This window comes from Protomyctophum parallelum, assembly GCF_964188405.1.
Source record: "Protomyctophum parallelum genome assembly, chromosome: 9".
Classification (NCBI taxonomy): domain Eukaryota; kingdom Metazoa; phylum Chordata; class Actinopteri; order Myctophiformes; family Myctophidae; genus Protomyctophum; species Protomyctophum parallelum.
In genome coordinates, this window is record NC_139706.1 from 31,784,868 (window position 1) to 31,812,865 (window position 27,998).

At 43.3% G+C, this 27,998-nt stretch overlaps 2 protein-coding genes across 3 annotated transcripts; both read right to left on the reverse strand.

The window, feature by feature from the left end:
• Positions 1 to 313: 313 nt before the first annotated feature.
• On the reverse strand, positions 314 to 27,740 carry LOC310864995 (BICD family-like cargo adapter 1; the record flags this gene model as incomplete). 2 transcript variants are annotated; one of them, XM_083773920.1, is made up of 9 exons in its annotated part: positions 314 to 2,287; positions 3,583 to 3,703; positions 4,722 to 4,819; positions 8,619 to 8,813; positions 12,527 to 12,697; positions 16,124 to 16,270; positions 18,313 to 18,432; positions 25,568 to 25,783; positions 27,489 to 27,740. In XM_083773920.1, the coding sequence occupies 9 exons, from the start codon at positions 27,738 to 27,740 to the stop codon at positions 2,036 to 2,038; spliced, it is 1,572 nt and encodes a 523-aa protein (XP_083630046.1). In that variant the 3' UTR covers positions 314 to 2,035. The 2 variants fall into 2 exon arrangements, with proteins under 2 accessions (XP_083630046.1, XP_083630045.1); XM_083773919.1 differs by having other exon boundaries at positions 4,722 to 4,834.
• On the reverse strand, positions 5,158 to 6,417 carry LOC310863915 (zinc transporter Slc39a7-like; the record flags this gene model as incomplete). The annotated part of the gene is made up of 1 exon (XM_083772443.1): positions 5,158 to 6,417. One exon carries the CDS (start codon positions 6,415 to 6,417, stop codon positions 5,176 to 5,178), a length of 1,242 nt encoding a protein of 413 aa, XP_083628569.1. The 3' UTR covers positions 5,158 to 5,175.
• Positions 27,741 to 27,998: the final 258 nt, after the last annotated feature.

Sequence of the window (27,998 nt, forward strand, 5' to 3'; positions counted from 1 at the left end):
CGCCTGAAAAGTCCTGGCAATGAGGGACTGTCCCACGCAAAGGGGGACATCTGGTCACCCTAACACACACACACACACACACAATTCTTTCTAACCAACACAAAACTCCTGTATGTTAATATTATCATGTATTATATTATAATAGTTCTAACCTCATTAACTGGTCATACATGCTTCTAAGAGAATAAAGTTTACTGAGTTGAATTATGAGTTTAATATACTTATTTGACAATATGAGAAGAACAACAAATCCATGGCTAATTTGCATATTATCCATGCATTATGTGAAAAACAAAACATCAAATGAGTGAACAGTTAAGTCCTTCTGTTCCACACATTTAGCAATTTGCCTGTCAGACCTAGCCTGGAATATAGCTACCGGTGTAAGTGTAAAAGCTTCTGTCAACATTCCATCTTATAATCATCTGTCTCATTTGAAATGAACATGTGGAAAAACAAGTGAACAAATGATTTACTTCATGTACTGTACATCATGACAACAATGCATACTTTCAAAAGTACTGTACACATAGTGAGTTGAAAATTAAAGACCATTCTTCGGGTTTTAGTGGTGCATAATATGCCAACCACTTTTTGAACAGTAGAAATTATTCCACAGTACTTTGTCCCACATACAAGATACAAACTGGTTTGTTTGCTTAGCACAACATATAAACATTAAAATGTAATGTTAAATGCCTACTAGAAACAGTAGCCATATTTTATTTTATTCACAATGTATGTATGTATGTATGTATGTATGTATATATGTAATATTTTGATGTTTAATACAAACATAATTTTCACATTTGTATGTAATGCAGATGTTTCCTTAAAATAATAATAATAAAAAAAAAACTCAGCACCATTACCAAAGATGAGACATTATTTTGATTAAGTTCCTCTCCATCCATTAAAAAAAAAAAACGGGTCCTTGGAACTTCGAAGGTGACAACTTTCACAGTGTCTTGTGACAATGCTTTTGTTATAAAAAAAACATTGTGAGCTTTACTTTGCTATTTTTGAATAGCCAAAGTGTGAATTAGGATTAAGTGGTTAAAATAAACAATTTTAACAAATACTTTGTTTATACAAACACAGTGATTCTACTATTATACTGTACATTCTGAGCCTGAGATTTAAAAGGGCTTCAACAATAATACAATTAATAAAAAAGTGGGAACGTTACAGTCTGAAGCATACCTGTCCTAATTCAGAGGAAGTGCTATGGTGCTTGTTACAGTAGTGATTTTAGAGGGCTCAGCCTCTTGGTGAAATATCAGCGAATGAGTGACTGTTAATGTTTGACCGTTATGGCTCTGTACTCGTTTCCAAAGAAAACTTAGAAAATCGGATTCTTGGAATCCGTGCTTAAGAGCGGTTAGACTAGAGTGACACACAGCTCAGAGTGAAAAGCGGGGTTGTCCCGAACGTCAGAACAACGGAGGAGAAAGTTATTGTTTTGAACTCTAAACCAGGGGTTCTCAAACTTTTCATGTGGACCCCCAAAATGATATGCATTTTGCTGTGGACCCCGATCTGAAAATGTGTTGTGCCAGGGACCCCAGTATAGATCTGTTGCTGACAGGTGGCACCTTTTAGAAGGGAGTGTTGGGTGGGAGGAGAAGGTACGGAGAAGCTACCGTCCTCCCGGTGGGGCAGGTGAGCCAGTAGGATGCACACAAAAATGGGGAGGAATCAATTGGCAAATGACTGAATTGGGGAGAAAAGGTGGTAAAATTAAAAGTGCTCTGAAATTGGAGCAGATTCTCAGAGTGTAATCTGCACCCAAAGCTAGTGGCGTGGTGCTGGTGCTGGTGTGTTGCCGTCTATTTATTCTGTTCTCCTCCCTTCACCACTGAACAGAATGTGAACTCTCTACACACCACCAACACTTCCTCTCAAGGCTGTTCTCCTGGCATCTACGAACGCTGGGTTTAAGTCTGTCTGCCTGTCTCATCCTTCCACAGCCAGCTGGCAAGAGAGCAGCAGGAGCATGACCAAGTTCTACAGCTCCACTGACATGTCTACATTATTATTTGCCCTGCTGTGCCCCCTTGCCCCGTCGGAGCCATTCCCTCCAGGGGGACTGGGCTTTGTCCTTGTCTGCGTCCGAGGCACAGGGGGTCAGGGTGGCGTGCTGGTGGGTCCAGGCAGACGGGACGGCGCTGGGCCTGCGGAAGAAGGAGATGGCACTGGAGGAGGATGAGGAGGTGGCCTTCCTCTGGAGCTGCTCTGACTGCTGCTGGGACCTCAGCTGCTGGTTGAGGATGATCTGGATGTCATCCTGGGTGAAATAACATGTTCTTTTTTAACATGAATCATAAACCACTTAAATAGATATACTGTATTTTGCAACTTTTGTACTGTAGGCTATTCTATTGACTGCTTGTTTTTATGTTTGTTTTTGTGGGGACTGCAAATGTGAATTAGCATCTTTGCTAAATCCAGTGTATTTGCATTACATTGATATGTATTGTTTATAAATATGCAGTGTTCTCAAACAAATAAATAAAATTAACCACCATAACCCTGTTCTAGGCATGAACTTTAGAAAAAATAGGCAAACAGACATAATAGGCAAACCGTCAGCAAAAACACCCTTGGCAAATACCCCAAATGCCACAAAAGGGTACACTATTATTATTATTATTATTATTATTATTTAAATAATCTGTGAAAGATTACATCAGAGAATCTGATTTGTGAAACCAGACCAACTTTATAAACATAATGCAAACATATTGCATAGTCATTGTCTATATCCAACCACTAGAGGTCAGTGGTGTCCAAGCAAATGGCCTTGAGACTGAAGTAGTGTCTGTCTGACTGAGGACATATTCATGACTGAAATATGTGCCATACAAATAGTATGATATATAACAAGTTTGATTGATAATACAATAATCATGGCATGAGCCATGACTGTTTATGCTTTCTTATTTTATTGTTTTATTATTATTATTAATGTTTTGAGAGAGAGAGAGAGAGAGAGAGAGCGTTGTGTCAATCAATAGTGTAGTTTTAACACGATCCAAAAACATAGGCTACATGTCATTGTACAAAGAATAGCAAAGATGTACAAGCTCACAAGGAACGGCATCATAATGCAGTATGAGCTTGTAGAGTAGACAATGGAGTACAGGAGTGCAGGAGCCCTCTTATATGGAAAGTCTGGTGATGCCGTAACCTCTTATTTCCATATTCAAAATTTGTATGTTTTTTTGTTCGTAAATGAACTACCTGAACTACCTGTTTTGGACATATCAGCTTTCCACCCGACAGAGACAGTTATAAAAGTTGGCTGGGAACAGCTGGGAACTTTAACGTGTTGTGAAGAATAAACGGTCAAGCGCAAGGTCATTGGAGTGGACTTTATAACATTTTTGGTTAGGGTTAATTATTTTTTGTGCCTGTCAAACTAGTGTCTAACTTCCCCCTTTATCTCCTCACTGCCTTTTTGAACTGCATTGAATAACAGACACAATACAAGAGTGTACGAGGGACAAACAAAGAGTGGAATATATGATTCCTATCGCGAGGAGGGCAGGATGGACTGAACCGAGAATAACAACAACTCACCTGCCAGGCTTCCAGCTCCTGGGACAGCTCCAGTTTGCGTTGGATGGCCTCCAGCAGCTGGTTGTTCAGACACATCATGTCGTTTTTACTGCGCACCAACTCCGCTTCCATCAGGTTCTTCCTGTCATGGGGATGACAATGACAAGTTGTTCAAGCACAATACAGCACCACTCTGCACGCACGCACGCACGCACACACACATACAAAAGTAGTGATACTTTATATCTATGAAAAGCCAGTGTGAAAGTTGAGAACCTTAATTTCCCAGATGGAACTTTCACAAAAACACTGTATGTGACAATAGTTGGATTCTGATTCATAAAGCACTTATTGTTTTGAATTGTCTTTTTCTTTTTTTTACACTTTATTTTTATTTTTATTGATGAATAAATGAAAAAACATAAGTGTACATTTTGTTGTATCCGACATGTAAATATCCCCCCCTCCCCCCCCAATCAAGGTCAGAACAAGACAAATAAAACAAAGACAGACAGTACAAGACAGTAAAAGTAATTAGTAAACTAGTTTTGAAAGTACTAATGAACATAGTAAGAAGAAAAAAAATAATAAACAGCATTTTCCATCAGGGTATGGTATCTAGGTTACATACATTGTATCCATCTTTCAGTTTAGATAGTAAATTGCTCTATATCCAACTGTCTACTTACTGAGGGCCTCCAACCAGAGGTCGCCCAATGTCAGGTTTAGTGTGAGGTATCAGATTGTACAAGGGAATATGGGTTTAAGTGAAAGGTATACTTTCTACAAACTCTATGAAAGGGGTCCAAGTCATAATGTATCTATCTTTAGAACCACTACGGTTGTACCTTAGTTTCTCTAGGGGAATCATGGAGAGAACCTCTTTGACCCACTGTTTGAACGAGGGAGGTTTCCCCGACTTCCATTGTCGAAGTATCAATCTACGAGCCAAAAGCGTTGTGAATGCCACAGCGTTTGCCTGAAGACCCGTGAGCCGTTCCTCGATTGGAGACACCCCAAAAACAGCAATCACCGGGCAGGGGTCCACCGTTCCACCACATACATACGACTTGAATTGTCTTTTGATATAACTAAATTGGCACATGAATAATATCAGTTATGCTGTGTATGCATGAAAGACAAATAAAAAATAACCTCACTTTGCAATGGCCTCATCTCTGTCTTTGATGGCCTGTTGGGTCACTTCAGTCTGGCCCTGTGTCACCTCCTTCAACTGCTGTCTGAGCTGGGCATTCTGCTCCAGGACATGGGCCTTGTGGATGGGTGAAGGAACATGAGATGAAGGTTACACACCATGGTTTAGTATCCCTTTCAAGGACCAACAGTTTTAATCAATTGAATGAATACTTTATTAGTCAGAACCATATCCATCTCATCTGTAGTGGCTCAGGGGTAGAGTCTCTGATGGAACAGCTGGATGTGAACCGTGAGGTTCCCAGTTCAATCCCAGGCTCCCCCAGAGTTAGTGTCAAATGTAATGCACAATGTAAAGCGCTTTGGATGAAAGTGTTATATAAATGCACCATTTATCCTCTCTCCCCTTTTCCTTCTACCCTTCCTCCCTAGCATCAATTCCTCTCGCTTCCTGCCATCTCACTTGTGCTCCAACCTGGTGATCAGCACCATCATGCCCACACCCAACAGTAGGGCCAGCATCTCCATCAGCGATTGGCCAAAGCTGGAGCGTCCCGCCAGCACTTCTGGAAGCACGGTTACCATGGCAATGTAGACAAACCCGCCGGCCGTGAACGGCAGAATCCATGTGTTTGCCACGGCTCCCAGGCTCTCCCCGGCCAATAGGGAGCAAGTCGTGCCGGCCAAAGCCCCCAGAGCGGTCAGCAGCTGTAGACCCATGGCCTTTCTCTTGGTGCATCCCGACTGCACCAGGATGGCAAAGTCTCCAATCTCGTGAGGAACCTCATGCAGCAGGATGGTAAGGGTGGTGACGGCGCCCACCGATGGCCCCACCAGGAACGACGCTCCGATGGCCAGACCGTCCGTGAAGTTGTGTGTGAAATCAGCCGCCAGGTTCAGGTAACCCGACACCTTGAAGTCTGTGCTCCTCTTCTCTTCTTTCTCCCCCTTCTCTTCTTCTGTGTCGCTGTCTTTGGCCTTGAGAACGGTGTGTGAATGGGAGTGGGAGTGTCCGTGGTCGCCTTTCAGCAGGCGAACAAACTTCTCCAAGGCCAGGAAAGCCACGATCCCACCCAGAACCCACAAGCCCACTGACATCACGTGGTGGTGGTGGGCCATGCCGTGGGAGTGTTCATGGCCAGGTGAACCGGCGTGGTGCGGGTGGGACACCAGGGCGTGGGGGATCAGGTGGAGGAAGGCGTCTCCCAGGAGGCCTCCGGACGCAAAGCTCAGCAGCACTTTGAGGAGGTTTTTCTGGTGCCGGTGCGAGTTGGACTGGACCGGGATGAGGAAGAGGATGAGGAAGGGAACGGCGCTGATCAGAAGGGTGGCCCCTAAAGCCTGCACCCAGAGCTCCAGCAGGGTTCTCTTCTCTCCCTCTGCTTCTCTCTTCGTCCTCTGCCCTTCATGGGAGTGTCCGTGATCAGTCTCCTCCTTGTGCACGCGCAAAACGTCCTCGTGATGAGCGTGCTTCTTCTCGAATGGGGGCAGGTGGGCCTCAGCGCTCCATTTGCTGGGCCAATGGTGCATCTGCACCTGAGACCCGTCAGAGCTTCCATCGCCACCACCCTTTTCATCGTGAACATGGTTGAGGCCGTGGGGGTGGCTGTGCGCAGTGACTGTAAGCTGTGTTGTTCTCAGCAGTATCAGCAGTATGCATGTGACCAGTAGTCTCAGTGCTAGCACACTTACACGGGCCATAGTTAATGAACCCCCCCTGACTGCTCCTAGACACCAGTTCTGCCTGGGGGACGGTTGAATAACTGTTCATATGATGAGAATAAGATCCGATCTAAATGTTTAAACTGTTTTGTCTACGACAGTGCTGTTGCTTGGAAGTCTGTTCCATTGGCATTTAGTCGACTCAGATTACCTGCGCTACGCAGCAGGCAAACCGTCTGCATGTAGTTCTCAAGGGAAGTTGCAAACAGTTTTGATTAGCTGACCAAAATATGGCCAATATTATGGAGATGGCTGATGTCACAGTACTGACATCATTTAGATGACTGACATCATAGACTGGCCACATGGTGTCCAGTATCCAGGTTGAAGACACGCCATTATAAGACTCATCTTGTTTTGTAATTTTGTCAAATCCGTATGCTAGATAGTATGTTAATAATAATATAACTCATAGATTTACATGGGATATGACCAGATGGTCAAGATTCAATTTATCCCCTGAGCAAGCAGGCCGGCTCTATTAGCTCAATGATAACAATTTCGGCACTTCTGCAGGAAACTGGGTTCAAATTCGGGGTAGAAAAGGAAGGTTACATAGTTCAGTTTTAAAGTAACTCAGTGGGACTTGGATAGATGCGTCATGAGTGGCCTTGGCAACGACTTTGCAGGCACTACTCTTTTATTTTGTCATGTCACAGGAACACTCTTTGTGTAACCACCAAGCAGCACAACCGACTCAATTAACGAGTACAGAAGAAAGGGTGCGAACCAAGCTGATACCGATCTCATTCTCATCATGTCACACTACAAAGCAACAGGCTACAAGAGGTTTTCTATGGGTGTCATGATGGCCTTCTGCTCTGCCTACTCCGTGTTCTTCCAAGACTTCCAAGGCTTATATTTATATCTAATATAAATATTTGGGTCTTATGCTGTTTTTTATGCCGTTGTTGTTTTATGCCAATGTTTTTAAATCACTGAGATTTGTGACAATTGTAAAGTGCTTTACAAATGTGACATAGGCACACTCGGATTCATGTGGTGACAAATTAAAGTGCATGTGGTCAAGTACTCTAAGCAACCAGCGAAGCATTTAGGATGCACAATGATTCTGGGTAAATGTGGAAGCAAGATGTTTGGACTTTGATACCGCAGTGGAGCCTGTCATTACTGGGCTACCTGATCTCTACACTTCTGTACCATGCACATTCCCACACAGCTCACCCCCCCTGTCAACAAAGGCCCCGATTCAGCTCCTAGGATACAGACGTTAGCAGGATGATCGGGTGTCAGCCCTGCGTACCACAGAGATTTACACCAAATGAAGAGCTTCTGTGTTGTTGTGGCCTGTTTGAATGGGGCTTGGTGGGGGAGGAGAGGCATACATGAGCGGGTTTAGTTACATTGATAAACTCGGGTTGCTAAATCTAAATGGACTGTAAATGCCACAAGCCACCGTCAGACAATTCCCATTTGTCTATGCTCACTCATGGCCTGGTATAAGCCAGGAGGCATGCATTTCTATGCAGGAAATCTTAGCACAACAGCATTGTCTGTGTATCAGAAATATGTAGAAAGTTGTTTGTTCTATAGAGCCTGAAACGGTGGCAGAGTTTTGGGTCCCATCCCGATTTTGGAGAGTCATAGTCAGACCACCGATTAGTTACCAATGTTTTTGACTGATATTGTGCCAAAAAGCGCACAGTTTGATTAAAGTTACTATTTGAAAATATTTTAACTTATAAGCAAAATAAATACAAATAACATTTTGAATTTTGATAGATAGAAATTGGCAAGATAAAATGATAAAATGATGGAGGAGAGTAACAAGTAGAGATAAAATGAGAGGAGAGATAAAATGATGCCTGAACCTGCTCCTGCAGTTGGTAAACTGGGCTGTAGTGGCTCAGGAGGTAGAGTGGCCACTTGGGAAGTGGGAACCACTCCAGGGGGTTCCTAGTTCCTATGTAGGTCGAGCCAGGGCTCCCCAGAGTTCGTGTCGCAGTGTCCTTGAGAAAGACACTGAATCCAGGGACACGTCATGGTTTGACACGGACACAGACATGTGCGCACACCCACGCACGCTATGAGTCAAAACGGCAAGCCTGCGGCAAAGACAGCCACACAATACAGACCATTTCTATATAAACTAGGTCAGAATGTTGTGAAAGCATTTGCTTCTCACCTACTTCGATTGGGTTTCTGTGCCAAACTCTCACCTGAGCAGGACAGCAGCGTGCCTGGGCCAGGTGTTGAGCCACTCCCTTTAGCCGCTGCACCATGGCTGCCAGGTCTTCATGTTCAGTCGCCAGGTCTCCCTGTTGGTCCACCACCTCTGAACCCTCGGGGCCGCTGGCTTCCTCCTGGGCCAGGGGACGGAGCAACTGGAGGACGCAGCGCACGTCTTCTGTCATCTAAAGTAATAGAGGAGAGCATATCCAACGCTTATTATTATTGGGTGACCTCAAAATACAAGTGAGCTACATTAAACTCCTTTAACACTATGGTACTAGCATCCTCTAGCTGCCACCGGCCCCCACCCCTGCAGCTGTAAATACAGTACACCTGCTGATAATGATAATTCATTTTATTTATATAGCACCTTTATAAACAAGATTCCAAAATGCTGAACAGAGCAAGGTTAAAAACAACAGACAACAATTCAAAATCAAAAACAGTTTGAAAAAACTAATAACAGCATTTGAGTACCGGTATGTACAATAACCTATAGAAGGGTTACAAAAAATACTCAGTGTAGAGCTAGGTTTTCAACCTGGCTTAGACGTATCAAGGCACGAACCAACATTACATTCTGGGACATCCGTGCTGCTGATGCTACTGAGTAGTATGATCAAGTAGGGCGTTCATTTGTAAAAATAAAATGCAAAAATATGGAGATAAGAAGTTTCTGCCCGACAACAACGATATACTGTACTGTACAAGGTTTCAGCCCAACAGCGATGACATACATTCTGGCTGTGCACAATAATGCACCATGTTGTACTCAATGTACTGAATACACTTCAGTACACAGTGCACACACAAGATGTTTGTGACAGCTAGAGTTTCACTCTCTTCTCGCCAAGCTTTTCAAACCATTCCTGAGGAAATGGGTCAGGAGGACAGTCAGTCCCCTTCCCCTCTCAACTTACAACACTTTCTCTGGAAACTCAACACTTCACGAACAGTGGTGGAAAGTATTGGAAGTACATTTACTCTCCCTGCACAGGCTGCTTGTGTCGTCCTATCCATATACAAGGACCCGGGCCAGAGTGGGCTCGCCTCAACGGGGCCGATTGTGGCCCTACTCCCTGAGGCAGGCCGAACGGGGCCAAACCAATGACGTGTAGCGCTGCTTGCTACTGATGGGCCATCGGTCATGATGTTTCAGTCAGACAAAAGTGAGGACTGTATTTAAGAACATGTATCTAGTTTGCTGCGGTATTTGTTTTTATTTGTATAATATATTTTTCACTGGATTTTCTGTTCTTTACAAATTACAATTACAATAACTTAATCTAGAGCGATTTACAGTAAGCAAGGACAACACTTTTCAATGTACTCAATGTACTGTGATTTGTTTGCATTTGTTTTTAATAAACATCTATTTTGGTTCTTACACTACATTTGGTTCGTACCGATAGCTGGAGTGCGAGGCTGTGTGAGGCCATACGGTGCAGTGCGATGCTGCTACTGTATGTGGATACGCAGCATTACTTTACTTGGCTGTTCACGTTTTCCGATACTTGTACTCCACTACATCTCAGAGGCAAAGATTGTACTTTTTACTCGGATAAAATTTGAAAACTTTAGTTATTATTTTAATCAAATCAAATAATTTCATTCTTCAGCTATTCTAAAATAGCAGGTGTAGAAGTTCAAGTTAATAAGTTAATATATATAAATATAAATTATATATTTTTTTCTTTTGTACTTTTCCTAATGTACAACCTTTTATGTAGGACTTTTACTGGAGCAATTCTCCTATACGGCAGTGAATGCTGGACCCTGAAGCCAACCCTGCAGAAGTCTCTAGATGGGTGCTATGCCAGAATGTTGCGTGCAGTACTTAACATCAGCAAGAGTACACATGTTAACCCTAACCCTAACCCATGTCACAAGAATCTGTATGATGGAATGCCAAGGGTGAGCCAGAAAATAGCAGCCAGGAAAATGAGACTAGCAAGGACTACCAAAGACACCAAGAGCTGCCAGCCAGCAAACTAGTGCTGTGGGAACCGACACGCGGGCACTGGTCACGAGGACGTCCGACATTAACAAATGTGGATGTATTCAAGAACGGCGCAGGAGCACAAAGCACCAACAAGCTGGCCAGATGAACATAGAGAACCGGGATGACTGGAAGCGATGATGGAGGGCTAAATATTTTTGTAAATCTCTATGGGAAAAATTAATAGGCGATTCTTTTAGTGGAACCAGAAAACCATGCCACTGCTCTGCCCTATTGCTAAACTTATTGTTATATAAAAATAAAAATCTGAGAACTTCTTCCACCCGGTTCCAGAATGACATTAGATAGGTTTGTGTTGTGCGTACAGACTGCACTTTATTTAACTTCCTGTAGTCAAATATACATATATACCCCATCAACACTACTGATCTTATGATCAGAGAACAAAGGGATTTAAACAGAGTGCATTTAATGTGTCCCAAATGATTTCACCAGCTGTGTGCTGTTCTCTCCCTCAACAAGCGACAGCAATTCACGTGAAAAATAAAATCAAGCATACCGACAGCAGCAACAACAGGCACAACGAGGAAATATTCTAACAATGTGGGATAAGACAAACAGGAAATGTATTGAATGACTCATGAGTGCAGTTAATACATCACACCTTCCTGCCTGGAACACCAACAGAATCGCACAACCAGAAATGGCAAATCTACAAGCCCACACCAAGTCGCAGGACAGACACGGTGTGGGCTTGTAGATCGACTATTTCCGGTGTGCGGCACTGGTGCCCTATGCTCCCGAAGTGTAACTGGCGCTTTAACAGACAGCCGAAAAAAATGTTGTTCTTTGATTTCTTTTTCACAGCAGCCCACAGAATTGGCTGTGACGAATAATGTTCCTCGGGTTCTTCACTACAAAAGCTGAACATTCACACTCATTCATACTCATTTACTTATGAGTAGTAGTGTGTTGTGTTCCACTACTCAAACTATCATGGAAGTTAGGGTTTTTTATTTTTATTGGGAGGTTTTCTTTATTTTGCCCGATTGAGTGTGGAAAGGGACAGTGGGTGTCGTTTTGCATTCTGTTTTAATCTCTTTGTTATCAAGAAAAAACAAGCCTAAATAAGAAGAAGAATGTGTGAAACACAGTACCAAGATCATGTGTTTGAAACAGGTCGTCTAGTGTTTTTGTTTGTCCTGGTCATCTTCATATCGTCACATGGCCTCATAATCTAAGAACAGTGTACTTGATATGAGGCGTGCTGTATTGTTTGAGTACAATTTGGGTACTCCCAGGAGTAGGAAGATTTGTTTTGGATTACACCAATTTTACACATCTGATATAATGACTGTGACTTTGTTTTGGCAACAATTTTTAGATCATCAATCTTTTAACTCTCTGATGCATACTATCGTCAATGAATGTGACGAAAAAGCATTTTGATGCCACTAATTCCTGTTACTCAACAAGCTATTGAATTCACAGACAGAAAACATCAGAGTTACGGGCTCTACGTGTCACAGCACTTTATAACACTTATGGTGCGTTTATTCCCGGGCCGAATATCAGAGGAAATTTTGCTGGACGTAAAAAATACAAAATAATTAATCAACCTCAAATCAACCCTTTTATGTTAGATTATCTGTTTTCCAGCAGCTGTCTAGTGGGGTTTAGTAGGGTGTTGGTGACAGGCTTACGTTCGGATTCGCAAAACCGCAGTGGACCTACTTTTTCAGAAACACCTGTTAGCCACCTGAAAATCCAAGATGGCGGCCATTTGTCAAGATAGCTGCCGCTTCAAATGTAAAACGTTTTTCATTGAACATGAAAACGTTTGAAAATCACTGATTCATAGCAACATGCGTTTTTCAGGAAACTGTTAGACTGTAGAATGGATTGGGTCTCAGGTCTTAATGGGTCAATGTGTACCTGCGGTGAGCTGTGGGTCAGAGAGTTTCCATCCAGGCTGCTCTCCAGCTCTGACAGCAGGGAGGTGTCTGCGTGGCTCCTGGCCGCCTCCTCCTGCAGCTCCTCCACCTGCTGCTGCAGCTGCCGGGAGTGTTCACGTGCAGCCTCCACCTCCTGCCACGCCTCCGCTAGCTGGATACACGCACACGACACGAGCGCACCAAAACACACACACACACACACACACACACACACACACACACACATGGATATATGTCAGAACCTTTTCTGACATTCCATTATGTTGATCCTTCCCCATCCATCCTTCCACTTCGATGTCTCCCTTTTGACTTATAGGTCATAGCTTCTCATGATCTTCCAGAGACTATCACAATGCTGTCAAAAGCCTTCTGAAGGTCAATGAAGTTTATGTACAGCTGTCGTTGCCATTCACTGCACTGCTCAATGATGAAACAAATGCCCATAGAAACAAATGGTCTGGATGTTCGCTCAAAGATTCCTGCCGAAGTTCGAGTCCTAAAAACAGGGCTAGGGTACAGCCTTAACACACACACACACACACACACACACACACACACACACACACACACAAAGATAGACTGGAGTGGGCTTGGTGAAATCAACAGAGTCATATATTCAACACACACAAATTACTTTATTTGAGTATTTGTATTTTTGGATAATTGTGACTTTCACTTGACCACTGCATTTCAAATTCAAATATTGCATGACACTGTACTTTTGAGTCACTACATTTCTAGGAAGGGAGAACATGTGTGTGTTGGGGGGGGGGGGGGGGGGGTAATTTCATCAGGCAAATATGTGTGACTGTGTGTGTGGGTGGCCATTGACCAATCAAAATGATGGCAGCTATTAAGACGAAGATAAAAAGATCTGCTCCACAATCCAAGCTCCACTGACACAGAGACCACCTCAGGCTGACATGATGATGCTGCTGCTGGTTCCTCAACTCCTATGCTTGCTGGGCCTGGCACTAGGTACAGAGTCACAGGGGTAAATGTATGTTGAATGCTGATCCCTCGCTGAATGCTGATCTGATCACCCTGAATCCCTCGGCTAGGATGAACAGGGCCAGGGGGGGGGGGATTTATCCTGTCCACTGTCCTGGAACGGCTTCAATGGTCACTGCAAGTACATCTCTTCACCTATGACCTGGGTCAGAGCGGAGCGGAACTGTGTGTCTGAAGATGCTAATCTGGTGTCCATCCACAGCGCTGATGAGCAAAACTTCGTCACAGCTCTCATCAAGAGCTCTGACCCAGAGCAGAGAGCCATATGGATTGGACTGCATGACTTTGACTTGGAGGAATGGTGGATGTGGTCCGATGGCTCCAAAGTGAACCTCACAGCGTGGGCTTACGGGCACCCAAATATCAATAACCATCATAACTGTGTGTGTACAAACTGTCAGGTTGACAACAACGGCAATGTTATAAGTGCAGGAAATAAATGGGCTGACGTTCTCTGTTCTCTTAACAGTCTTCCTTCTGTCTGCAAAATGAGGGGATAGTCTCATTCAACCTGCTGACTTGTACTAATGGTCTCCATAATAAAAGTACATTCAAGATATGCGATTACTGGTTCATTCCATTTCAGTGTGTCTCCATTGTAAAGAACATTCCACAGACATTCATATAATAAACTCTATTAGTAGCTGTTTACAAATAAATTGGATATTAAATCCTATTTATTGGTACCGTATCACAATAAAAAGTATAGCTGCAAGCAGCGATAACAGGGGCCAAGCAATAGAAAATAATTATATGCAATACACACAATAAGCCATAGACACATATAGAACACGTTGAATAAGTTGAAAGAAAGAAGACCATACAATTAACAAATGAGCATTTAAAATCATAAATTAACCTCAGTAAAACTATACCTAAACCTAACCTCAACCCTAACCCTGACCTCAGTAAAACCATGTTAAACCTAACCTTAACCCAAAAAGCCTATTATACTGTACTATAGAAGTTGGGATCTTGAGAGGATCCCCACCCTGGAGAATAGACTTTCAACAACACAAAACAGCCTTTGAGCACAACACGAAAAAGTGAGTAGTGGAGTAGTTTTGTTTACTTTTACTAAAGTAAGCATGGAGCCCATGCACGGCCCATGTGCAGCAGAGGAGCGCCCTGCAGGGCGTTAGAGAGAACTCACTAACACTCTGGACCAGGGCTAGGAGGGTGTCACTCGTCCCATCTAAAAAATAGTCATTAAGAATCATAAGGAAGGGGGGGCACGGTGGCACATTCGGTAGCTGTGTGCGCTGGGGGCATGTTCTCTCCTCTGCGTCATCAGTGCCCATACCTGAGGTGGGGTTGGCGAAAGGGCCTTTCTGTGTGGAGTTTGCATGTTCTCCCCGTGTCCCCTAGGGTAGCTACCCTCACAAAATACATTGTTGCTATAAATAGAGTGTATAAAAAAGCACAGGAAAGTACAGTTCAATACAATGCTAAGAAGATGTAAACCCAACAAAGCCTATGGCTTGTTTGATTTGGGGTCCTTCATACTCAATTCATCATACATTTCTACTTCTAAGATCTGAGTACTTGTTCCACCACTAAGCAACTAATGTCAACTCGTGGGACAACACCTCGGTAACATTCAGTGACCGCTAAATAATCCTGACATGCTGGATTCCAGCTAGCAGCAAAACATCAAAGTCCCCCGGCAGAACGTGTGGCATTCACAATGCACAAAGACAGTGGATGAGGTGATTATTTAGCAATGTTCTGCAAAATCCCACCGAAACCCAGTCAGCCAGACTGGGAGTGGAAAAGCTCTCTGTTGTCGAAGCTCATTCATTCCTGCAGCTACTACACCATTCAGTTTGGTTACTACTGCAGTTCATTACTACAGCTAGACCATGCAGTTTGGTTACTACTGCAGTTCATTACTACAGCTAGACCATTCAGTTTGGTTACTACTGCAATACACACGTTTCTGAGAGCAGTGCTTTTCCAATAAAATGTGACTGAAGCCATTATGGAGGGAAAGAGAGAGATAGGGAGAGGAGGGAAACATCTTATCTAGAGAGGGTGATGGAGTGCGTGTGTGTGTGTGTGTGTGTGTGTGTGTGGGTGGGGGGGAGGGGCTGCGTGCGTGCGCATGTTTTGATTTTATGACTAATTTAAAAGCAGTATCAGATGAAAACAATTCAATCACAAAGTAAACCCATTTGCAACACCCACTTCCATGATTCAACCAAACTGCCTCTCAGCACTGACAAAAAATGGTTTGCTCTGTTTAATAAGCATGTTGCTCCACAAGGAGATCCCTGTATAAACGAGAAAATAAAATAGTGGCTGCCGGCTGTTCTGTTTGAGATAAAATCTTCCAGTTGTTCCAGGGGGAAATATGTAATACCGTACTCGCAAATAATATAAAAATAACAGCTCTCCAATCTCACATAATGTTTTGGGGGGCAGTCAGTTTTTATTTGATTTTATAAGGTACCTCCTCAGTTGTAGTTATAATGGAAAGGTAAGGTGGTTTCAGGAAAGTTAGAGGTTTTGGAAAGTTGTGGGTTAAACCGTCATAGTGGACGCAGTGCTTGGGACATGTGTGTACCTGTGTGCTGTGCTTCTGGCTGCTGTGGGTGGTCAGATCCAGAGTGCTGTGCAGGGCGGTCAGGCTCTCCCTCAGCTCCATGTTCTCCTGACTCACAGTCTGTAGCCTCTCCTCCAACACCTGCTCCTTCTGGGTGAGACGCACCACCTGCACACACACACACACACACACACACACACACACACACACACACACACACACACACACACACGCACACACACACACACACACACACACACACACACACACACACACACACACACACACACACAATGGGTTAAATTTAAGGCTTTCATTTCAAAGATATTTTTGAGGCTTTTTTGCTTTCATTGATAGATATATAGTAGACAGGATACGGGGAGAGTGGTGAGGGGAAGACACACAGTAAAGTTCGTCTGGATCGGGACTCGAACCCGTGACACACTGTCATGCTGGCTTACCAGCCAAGGTGCCTGGACCGCTAAGCTGCCCCAGCCCCATTAGGGCTTTATTTAAAATAAAAAAATCCTATATGAAATGCCGTTGTCATGACTACTCCATGGGAACCGGAACCCCAGTAGCAGTGGTGGACACTGCGTATGCCGGTGGTTTGAATACACCGCGGTGCATCTGGCTAGAAGAATGAATTGGTATAACGACTAAATTGGTATAACGGCTCAAAACATTTACCGTAAGTACAGTGTACAGTACTCAGTTTTGTGTCATTCATTCACAAATTTCAATAATTTGTATATTGTAGGAGTGTGGCCAAAAGGGGGGCTTTAAGAACTCCACATGTGGTGCTTTTTCTGAATAAAACGAGGAACCCCAGTAGCAGGGACACTTCGTAGGCTGGGGGTTCGAATCCCCCGCGGTGCATCCGGCTTTGTCCTGTGTCTATATAAACATAATTGGCCCGTGTTTGGGAGACTGAAGCTGGGCGGGGACTTGGGAGGAGGGTGATAATTGATTACTGCATGTAATCTTACAGGCTGGGGGGTGGCACCTGTCAGCAGAGAGTGTTGGGTGGGAGGAGTCTCTATGTCGTCCCAGTGGGGGCTCCTCACTGGCAGGTGAGCCAGTAGAACCACAAGGGTAGGAAACTACAAAATAGTGTTTGTATTTGTTGATGACATGTATTATTGTGTTCATTTTGTATGCTGATGAATTGAATACATAGGACCACAATGGAAAAGTTCCCAGGCCCTTTTGTGTTATCCTCTTGGCCTTACTGTACATGTACCATGTGCTGTTTACATTGGACTAATAAAGTATATCAATCAATAAAAAAACAGCAGTGACAACTGACAACACACAGAAATGTGTGTGGGGAGGAATACATTGGCAATAACAACTCAAATGTAGCTCTCAGTGTGAATTCAATAAGGAAGATCTCATTGTCAGTTTGAGAGGTGAGCACTTCAGCCAATCAAGTGATTGGACTCCGCCTTTCAATATCACTGCCTCTGACACTTTTCACTTTTCAGCATGCAGCAAGCAAACTTCACCATGTCTCAAAGCCTCTAGACTCTATGCAATCCCTATGGAATCCATGTTCTCCCTATTGAAAGGCTAATCTTATACATTAAATGTTAATGGAGTCTAATCGCCAAAATCTTGTATCTTTCATTCAAATAAAACATATTGAAATTTGATTGAAATTCCACGCCCCCAAAAGCGCAGCGGAACTGTGCGCCAGTTCCGGTGACCAAGTCATAGACCGTGACATATGCAGAGTTTGCAGAAGTGCCGTTCACGCCTGTGCTTTCTGGCCGTGATATTAACGTTATCTCTGCGTCTTCAACCCAGCTGGGTAGGTGTGCTGCCACTCCGTGTTGAAAGTGAAAGTGTCCTCCATAACAACGCGTCACCCCGCACACTGCGGGGCTTTTCTCACAACTGTGGTGAAAACGGTTTCCCTTTCTGTGATGCGATGGCCAGAGAATCTACACGGACATCGGACACACAACATTTACGGAGAACAACAACAACAACACTACCTGCCCAGGATGGGAAAAAAACACGGCAGCGTACACATGCTATTCACAGAGAAACAACACGGAACAACAACAAAACCTGACGGAAAACCCACAGTCAGTGGGCAATGTGTGTGTGTGTCTCACTCATATCGCACTGCGACACAAACACAAACAAGACGTGCCTGCGGCAGGTTCTAGTTGAATTACAGACGCTCAAAACATTTTCAGTACCTGCTCCCTCATGGCACTGATGAGCTCCTCGTCCTGGGGTCTGCTGTGGTTGCCTCTCTGTCGCAGCTCCTCTTTAAGGGTCTGCAGCTCAGCGGACATGGCCCTTTGAACCTCCATAGCCTGCCGAGGTAGCAGCGCACACACACACACACACACACACACACACAATGTCAGAACAGGTTCTGGCATATATCCATATATGGAGATCTAAGGATTTGAGGTTTGAGGTCAGATGTAGAGTTGCTGGCCAATATTGATGACATCAGGGATCTCCATAATGGGCTTAACTGCGACAGCAGGTCGCATTTACTATGACATCAGGGTCTCCACATCCCTGATGATGTCACATGATGTCACGAGACCTGGGCACCATATTTGGTGCCCAACACACTGATGGTGCCCGACCAACACACTGAGAGGAAATGCACGATCCCATAGTTAACAGAACTGCCACCTTCTTTTGCAATAACAACCATGCTCTGTGTACCATGAGTTAATTAACATGACTCATCAGTGTTGTTTGCAACATGTTTGCAATTGTTTTAATATGAACACAAATCGTATTGCTTCTGGGAGTCCCTGGCACTAGGGGTCCTTGACATGACTGGGTCAGGAGTTCTGTACCTATAGTGGACCATCCCATCCCGGTTCCCCCCAGCCAGGAGGACCATTGGTTTGAGTTCTGAACCTATAGTGGACCATCCCATCCCGGTTCCCCCCAGCCAGGAGGACCATTGGTTTGAGTTCTGTACCTATAGTGGACCATCCCATCCCGGTTCCCCCCAGCCAGGAGGACCATTGGTTTGAGTTCTGAACCTATAGTGGACCATCCCATCCCGGTTCCCCCCAGCCAGGAGGACCATTGGTTCCCCTTACTCAGCAGTTTGGCGGTCCCCTGTCAGCTCACATCAGAGCCACACAATACAAGATGAAAGACCCCCCCGCCCCCCTCTCCAACAGACGGAGCAGAGAGGACCTCTTGGACTTGGCAGTGACATCATCATCCCGCTACGTTTGACAACAACACAGTAGCAGCAGGGGGTACAACAACGTGTGTGTGTGTGTGTGTGTGTGTGTGTGTGTGTGTGTGTGTGTGTGTGTGTGTGTGTGTGTGCGCGTGCGTGTGCGTGTGCGTGTGTGTGTGTGGGTGTGTAGTGTTTTGTTTAGAGACACTGGAGTCCCATCCAGCCCTACAGCTCTCCGCCTCCGACTTGTCAACATAAATAAACCCTCTCATCCACAACAGAGAAACACTGAAAGTGTACAAATTGACCCCTCAACGGAATTCTATAGTGTAGGGGCACTAAACCAAAAATGATATATCATCCCACCCCACACAAAATCCCGTTAATTTAACTCTTAGTCAAATTAGACATCAAAACGTTTCACATCACATCACATTTGTAATACAACAAAGAGTCTGCTTTTCCTTTCGTCTGTACCCTTCAGACGTCGCCATAGTGAATCATCAGACCCTGTCCTCTGCCTCCTCTTCTCTCACACCAGCTAACTTCATGTCCTCTTTCACTACATCTCCTCTTTGGCCTCCAGTTCCAACCTCAAGTTTAATTAACACTCAGGATTTTACTGTGGAGCGGCAGCCCCCTCCCCCACCCCCACACACTCACCCTTGCATGGGCTTTCCCTATAAAGCGGGAACGCTGTGGAACAGCTGACTCCCCAAGCCACGGGACAGTCCTCTGGGGAGCGATCAGAGAATGGGACAAAGCACAGTTGTTCCCCCAGGGATGTTTGCTGTGTTTGGGGCGTGAGGGAAACTTCAAAGGATTCAAATGAAAGATTTATAATGTGCATGGTTCATATATCTGTCCTTTCTCTTGTGCTTGAGAGCTACATGATGCTCTTCTAAGAGGGCAAAGGTCACAAAGGGCTTGTCTCACCGGGCGTCTCCGTTTACAGGACGATCAGCGTGAGACAGGTGTCACCATCATTTCACAAGATTTCAAATGTATAAAACATAGTTTTAAAATAATTGTAGTGGAGTAAAAAAATGAATAAAAACATATTTGCCTCTGAGATGTAGTGGAGTAGAAGTAAAAGTATTGAAAATTGTAAATACTGAAAACTGTACTTAAGTACAGTACTTAATTACGTTAAACCACTGGTCTCACTGTCAATGAACATGTTGGGACGGCTAAACCATACATTTATTATTTGTCTTCACCAGGCCGAAGGCATGGGGAGAGAGTATGTTTTGCACTCTGTCCGTATGTGTGTGTGCGTCCGTCCGTCCGTCCGTCCGTCCGTCCATCCATTCCGTCCGTCTGTTACCAGCTAATCTCCGGCACTGTTAAAGACCAAAACTGGATTTCTCACTCGTATGTCAAGCTTTGAGCTTTTGTGCACACAAACATTGTGTAACACAAACATTGAATGCCATTGACAATGAATGGTCAGTTTTGAGTGTTTGTGTAAACATAAACATTGTGTAAACACAGACGAAGGTAAGGACGCAAATTGTGATTGGCTGAAATGAGATGATGTATGATGAAAAGAGCGCCCCTCACTTCACAGTTCACACGGGTGTGATTTGTTTTTTAACATATAGTAATTTTACCATAATATAACATAATCTTACATATTTATATTAGTAGTATTAGTAGTTTGATTTGCAGATGAAAATTTCTAACTTAAATTTGGATTTTGCCTTCCATTGTGTGAAGTGTATTATTCAGCTAGATGATAATAGAAGTACTGATGGAACTATACCCATTTGTTTGTATATGATTATACTTAGTATTCTTTTTACTTTAATGTCTGTAACGCTGAGTTACATTTCAGTTCATTTTTTGTACTGGTAACAGACTTGTTGAATATGGGACCACAGTCAACTTAGTATATAGGGTTTTAGTGGTAAAAGCCTGGTACAGAATCATAATAAACTCATATGTCCAAAACTGTTACTTTTCAAATTCAAAAGTAGAAAAAGTAGCAGATGGATTTGCTACTTTTGTGTGTGTAATGCTGTAGTATCGATCAAGTAGGGCGACGGGCGTTAATATGCACAAAAATAATTTGGAAATAAGAGGTTTCTGCCCGACACCAACGATATACAAGATAAAGAGCACAGCTCTAGCTCATGAAGACAATCTAACATATACAAATCCACACACACACTCACACTCACCGTGCCAGGCAGTGGAGCACACCTGACCACACCACAGCACGCTACCAGGAGTAGCGCTACTATTCACGAGGAAGCCAGAGAGAGAGGCTGCCTGCCCTGCTGTTCACACCGTTGTTCCAGCCATTCCATGTACAGGGCCAGAGGCCAGGGCCGTCCACCAGAGAGAAGCCAGACAAACAAACCAATGTTTCCGCTGCTCCCTTCGTCAAAGAGGCAATTTTCTACCCCTTTGATCTTCTAAATTGACATTTTCCTGCACCTCTGACAAGACTGTAACGTCACGTGTGTACTGTATTGTAACTACAGTAGCTGTGCACTGCTCAGTACTATTTTAGTCTGGCCTCAGGGTTGGAATAACATTCACATTTCCTCAATTCTGAGGAGGACCTTGAGAGTCAAAAGGAGGCGTGTATATTTTTTTGGCTTCATTTTTTATATCTGCAAGGCGTGGGTTATCTATTCATTTCATTCCACTGTTAACAACAACACAGGGCACTGAAGCTACTGGAGGTCGCGTTCGTTATGCAACATCGTGACTACAGTATAATCATTAGCAGAACAATGCGCTCCTCTAGCCAGCTACCGACATGCTTACAATCGGCTCCACCGGTTTAAAGCTAAAGGGGCTGCTCTGGCAGAGTTTAGTTTCCACAGCCACCATGCAGCCGCATGGCCACCTGCATTTTATTTGATTGTTTTGCTGTGTTTTTGCATCCTCCACATCACAATGCATACATATATACACACACACGACACTACATTACTGATTACCTTTGTACATTTTATAACTAGTACATCTACAGTATATGGTAAAGTCAAAGTCGCACTATGGTACTTGTTTTTATTCATAAAATGTAATTATTTAGTATGTTAATTCATATACAATATAACATACGATCATGTCAAAGGTCATGTATCAGACCTAGACACAGGATCTAACACAGATTTTCACCTGACGGTCAAGATTCAATTTATCCCCTGCACAAGCAGGCAGGCTCTATTAGCTCAATGGTAAAGGTTTCAGCACTTGTGCAGGAAACCAGGTTCAAATCCGGGGTAGAAGAGGAAAGTTACAGCTTTAATACAATAACTAATACTGTCTGTATGGTTGGTAGAGTACGTCAATACAGTAGAACTAGTACTGGTAGAGTAGGTTAAAAATAAATATAACAAGTACATGGTAGAGTATGTTAATACAGTGTAACTAGTACATCTCTGTGGTAGAGTATGTTAATACAATATAACTATTTAACTAGTACATATAGAGTAGGTAACTATAGATCGGTGCCTGTTGTTGCCTCTACAGCATTGCCTGTGATGGGGGAAAGTAGACCCTTTATTTCTATATAGTGGCTGGTAAAAAGAGTGACACGTCAGAATTCTCCAGGACAGACTAACCCTCTGGCCTGCGCTTCGAGGGGGCCCCACCGATCTGCGGACTGATATGATCGAATCTGAATTTGTGATGTAACAGGTCGTATTTGCTTTCATATATGTCTTTGCTGTTCATATGTATATCACATGACCATTCTATTTGGAATAATTGTGGGCAATCAATAAATGCCAGATCTTGTGAATCCATCATTTTAAGTGTACAGCCTGATTATTGGACTATTAGATAACCCTCTCACAGGATGGCGCATCACTGTTGAGCAGATTTCTTTCAGATTTGTATTGAAGGGACAGCCCCTTGAGATGCAGCATCTCATTTACAAGAGGGACCCATAAACAAACAAAATACAGAAAAGCATACTGTACACAAATACACAAAACATACAGTACACAGATACAAACAAATACATATACACAAATAGCTTGCTCACCCTCTTCCACCTACACCACCAACCACCCCATAATACACAATGGAGATAAGGTCACAGTGCACTGGCCTACTTGGAATGATGCAAGTTGGAAATGCATGCCCCACCCAGATATTATGTCTGTGTTCCCGTGTATGCCCAGGGGCCCTGTCCAGAGGCCAGGCAGAGGCCTTTTGTGGCGGTTCTGGACAACTGTGAGTCCGACCGACTCGACACCGGACACTGCACTCCATGCGAGGTTGTGGAACGTGTGTGTCGAATTTGAAGTCGGTGGGGTGAACGGTTCTAGAGTTACGTGGATTACAGACGTATGTACGTACAGAGACTTGGTGCATTTATAGTTAGATATAACTACTGTAAAGTATGTTAATACAATATAACTACCGGTAGTAAATCTGTATGGTAGAGTATGTTAATACAATAAACACTAGGTGAGTCATGATCTATATTGTAGCTATACAAAACCACAATGGAAATACTGTCAGCTCTCACACTTTTTTGTGTTTTATACAGACATGACAGTGCATGTGTATGCATTGTTGTCAGTCAGTCAATTAATCATTCCAAGTGAATACATCATTGCTATTCCCTCTCTCCACAATCAACATAGCCTACTTGAAAGTTATGGACTGTAGCTTTAACTGATAAGACATGACGATAATCAGAGATCAAAAGGTCAGGAACAGCTGAGTCGCAGAACACCTTGAATGGAACAGATTGAGTCATCTGCTTCTCCACTTCCTGTCACTGGAGACTCAAGCATCTCAATTCACAATCACTTTGCAACAAATGCACTTATTTTGTAAAGGAAAGCAACAAGCCATGTAAATCCGAGTTACAATACAACCTTGTTGACTGCCTAGTTCTTACAGTCCCAGTCAGAGCTTGCATTCGTCATTTCTTCTATACGCCTCTAGCTCATTTTCTCCAGCACTTGAGCACAACAAATCACGGCTCGTTGTGAGCTTGTAGATTTGTATTGGCTATTTCTGACAAGAGATTTGGTGTAATGGGAGAGAAGGAGTGGGCCTACAAAGAGCCCATATGAGGGACTCTGGTCAACAAAGTATAATATACAGTATATGGTTATGGTTCCTCACTCTCTGGCAGAGTTCATGCCTTTGATTTCAAGCCACTGCTTGTCAAGTTGTAACCTTTTTTACTGAACTGATTGTGTTCTTTTTCTTGTCTTAAAATGCCTGGGAACATTGGAAATGAGAGAAACCTCAACTGTCTTTTAGAGAAGGCTAATTCAAAAGCCTGCTGGATCGGAAAGGTGTACTAAAAGTACTACATTTAGTACAAATGTGCTATATGAAATCAAATGACATTCTGTCTATGAAGTGAAAACAATGTATGCTATTCTAGTATCCAGTATCTAAACTGGAATGACATCAGAGCTCAGCTTATTTATTGATGTGTGGTTTCATTTTCTCCCAGTTTAGGACCTGGTCATTTCCCCAGAGGCCATCGTCAACTCCAATGATTTATTTATGTAACAGTGACCGGCTCCACCCCATTCTCTCTTGCACAGGTGGTGGCGTCTTAATCTAAGAGGAATGCTTATCTAAGTTCCATTGCTTCCATTTGTAAACGATGCATCATGGCCTTGCTCTGGGTTTTGCCCACAGCCTGGCTACAGCATGTGTTTTGGCCTCGCTCTGGAGAAGATTAGAGACTGTGACAGACTGATACCTGGGAAAGTACACAGAGTCTCAGCATGTGGATTGGATAACACCTCCCGTCTTATCAGGCTTGGCTCGGGAACCAGTGCTGGAGCCTGAACTAGTGTTTGTTTGTACCAAGACTGAGTTTACCTGGCTTTGCATCCTGATGTCCATTATTGCACTGCATTCTTCAACTAGTGTTGTAGTGGAAAGCCAAATGCCAAACAAAGCTGAAAGTAATTTTATAAACCTATTTTGCAGGGGTGATTACTTCTGATATACTACAAGTAAACTATTTTGGGCATGTCATTATAGGAAACCATTAAAAAATCTAGGTATATTAGGCATTTTTTGCACAAACAAAACAAAATGTGAAAGTAACCTTTCTACAAGCTCACAATGTGCAGATGTAGATCAGCTATTTTCACTATTTTAAAATGTCTTTCAAAGTATCAAAAATGCCTAAGAAGATTAGGGATGAGGAATAAGGTGCCACACCTTGAGATATGGCCCTATAGTAATTAGTAGCCTTTAATATTAGGTCAAAATACCAACTGCTGTCCATTCACCCTGCCTGGCATTTTTTCACATTTATTTTTCCAGATATGAGGAGGACTCACGGTGCTGATCTGCTCTCGGAGATGCTGGCTGTGTTCACTGTGCTCCTGCTGAGCGCGTCTCTTGTCCCTCTGGGCATCACTCAGGGCCTGGGTGAGAAGCTCCACCTGGGAGCTCAGCTCCCTCACGTCCTGCTCCAGGTCTCCCACCTGGCTCTCCCACTGGGACTGCCGGCCCTCCAGCTTCACACGCAGTTCATGCCGGCCCTGCTCCAGCTCCTGTGGGGTTGGGGTACGGGGGGGACGCAAAAAAGGATTCATAAGATTTATAACACTAATTACACTACATTACACTACCTTTAAAACAAGTTAAAAAGGTTAAGAACTATAAAAGAAATGTAAGCAAAGGGAGGTTGGGATGCCTAAATGCCTACTCTCAAGATTTTTGAAAAATAAAAATAGCAAATTCTATATTCAATTCATCAAGAGGCATATACAATAATATACAGACATCATCAACATTAGTAGCAATAAACGTGTATGTATGTGTATAGGAAAATACAAAATAATAGACCTACTGCTCATCTTTTAGACGGGATATGCAAAATAGCCATTCTTTTAAAAAAAAGTTAAGTGTGGTGTAGCCTGCTCATTTTGGGTTTAATAAATGTTTTATTAATTTGCAATTTAGTGCATCTCGGCTTGGATATAGGCATTGGAATAGAAATGCATCATACGACCAGACAGACAACCCATCATCAATACCTGTGTCAAGGATTCAGAACTCAATATACTAACGTAAACTTCTATCACTATTCAGTATTCACTATAGTATACATTTCAATTAAACTTTATTATCACAGTGGGTGAAACTTTTTTTTTCTTCATACAGCTGGAAAGTTGGAAAGAGATAGATAGATATTTTGGGGGGAGGGGGGGATGATACTGGGGTCACTGTCTGGAACCAATGAGTGGGTACCCACCCAGGCTGACCTGGTTGTGGTGAAACCTGTGTAAAAACAGGTTTATCTCATTTGCATGTTGCATATCGTACCCCCTCAACAGCAGGGTGCCCCATTTTCATGGTTATGGTTATTTGTCATTGTTGTGACAATACAAAACATATTGCTGTGCACAAGGGATCCCTATATGCAATGCACACTGAAAAATAAGGTAGCCTATATGGCAGTAGCTCTCAAACTTTTGTTACACTCTCAAAGTTACTGACCTGTCCATTTTGGAACCCGCTCAACGGCTCAAGCAACCCAGAGTGTGCCTGGCCCTGGACCCCACTTTGAGAACCACTGATGGCAGTATTTGTCATAATAATATTAAGCTACCAAAGCCATGACTTTAAAATAATTAGTTAATAGGTCAACTCATTTGGTATCTTCAAAAGTACCGGTATTCAAATTGTTATCATAAAATACACAGACGATATCAATATTTGATAACTTGTAGGCTACATAGGTACAACTCTGTGGACATTAACCCAGCTACTGATAACATGAGCACATCAGATAGCACATTACAAAGGTCTATACTTTAAGCTATCTGTCTGCATCATTAGTGTAAATGACATCATAGCCTACCTACATTCTTATAAGGAATATGGAATTAACCATAATGATGAGCCAGCATTGTAGCCTAACGGATCGAATGTCACTTCACTTCACAGTCGGCGACAGTGGTATAGTAACATTATGGAACAGTAGCCTTTCCTACATGTAGGCCTATGACATACTTTTATCATAAAATAAGACGTTTAGGGGCTACATAATCATAGGCAATCTGTCGGAATCTCGGAAACTCAACTGTACGCATTTAAAAATCCTAGAAATTGTATACATTTGTGACTCTGAGAATGTATAAATGTACCAAACGGACCCTTACGTGCAGGTGACATTTTAGATTTTATACATTTAATATCAGTTAGGCTTTTTCGTGCGTATTTTACGCGCAAATAATCAACTTTCTTTCTTACCTCCAGCTTGTCTTGGTACTGTTCATGGAGCTTGTCGCATTGTTCCTTCAGCTGGCGGTTCTCCAGGAGCAACGCGTTCCCCAGCTGCGCCGCCAGAAGCACCTCTTCCTCCTTTTGTTTGAAGGCAGCTAAAAGTTCGTCGGGGTCCCGGCGGTGATAATCCGCTATTTCCTCCGCACCGAAATCCAAGTAGAAGTCTTCCTCGAGCTCCATCTTCTTCGATTTAAAACCCCATTCGTCCAGTCGATCCATTATTATAACTTCAAACAAAACCCCCTTTGAATACTGAATACTTATTTTAAAATAGTATAAAGAAAAAATCTTACAAGTGACCCATAATAAAACTGGAGCTGTAATAAACTATGCCACCTGTCCTGTCTGTCGCACACAGCTGATGAGTGGAGTTAGAATGAACCTGTCTAGCATGTGAGTGAAAGTAGGTTGGTCCTTTATTGTCGCAGTTGCAGGTGACCTGGTGACTGACTCATATGCTTGCAGGGACTGCCAGGG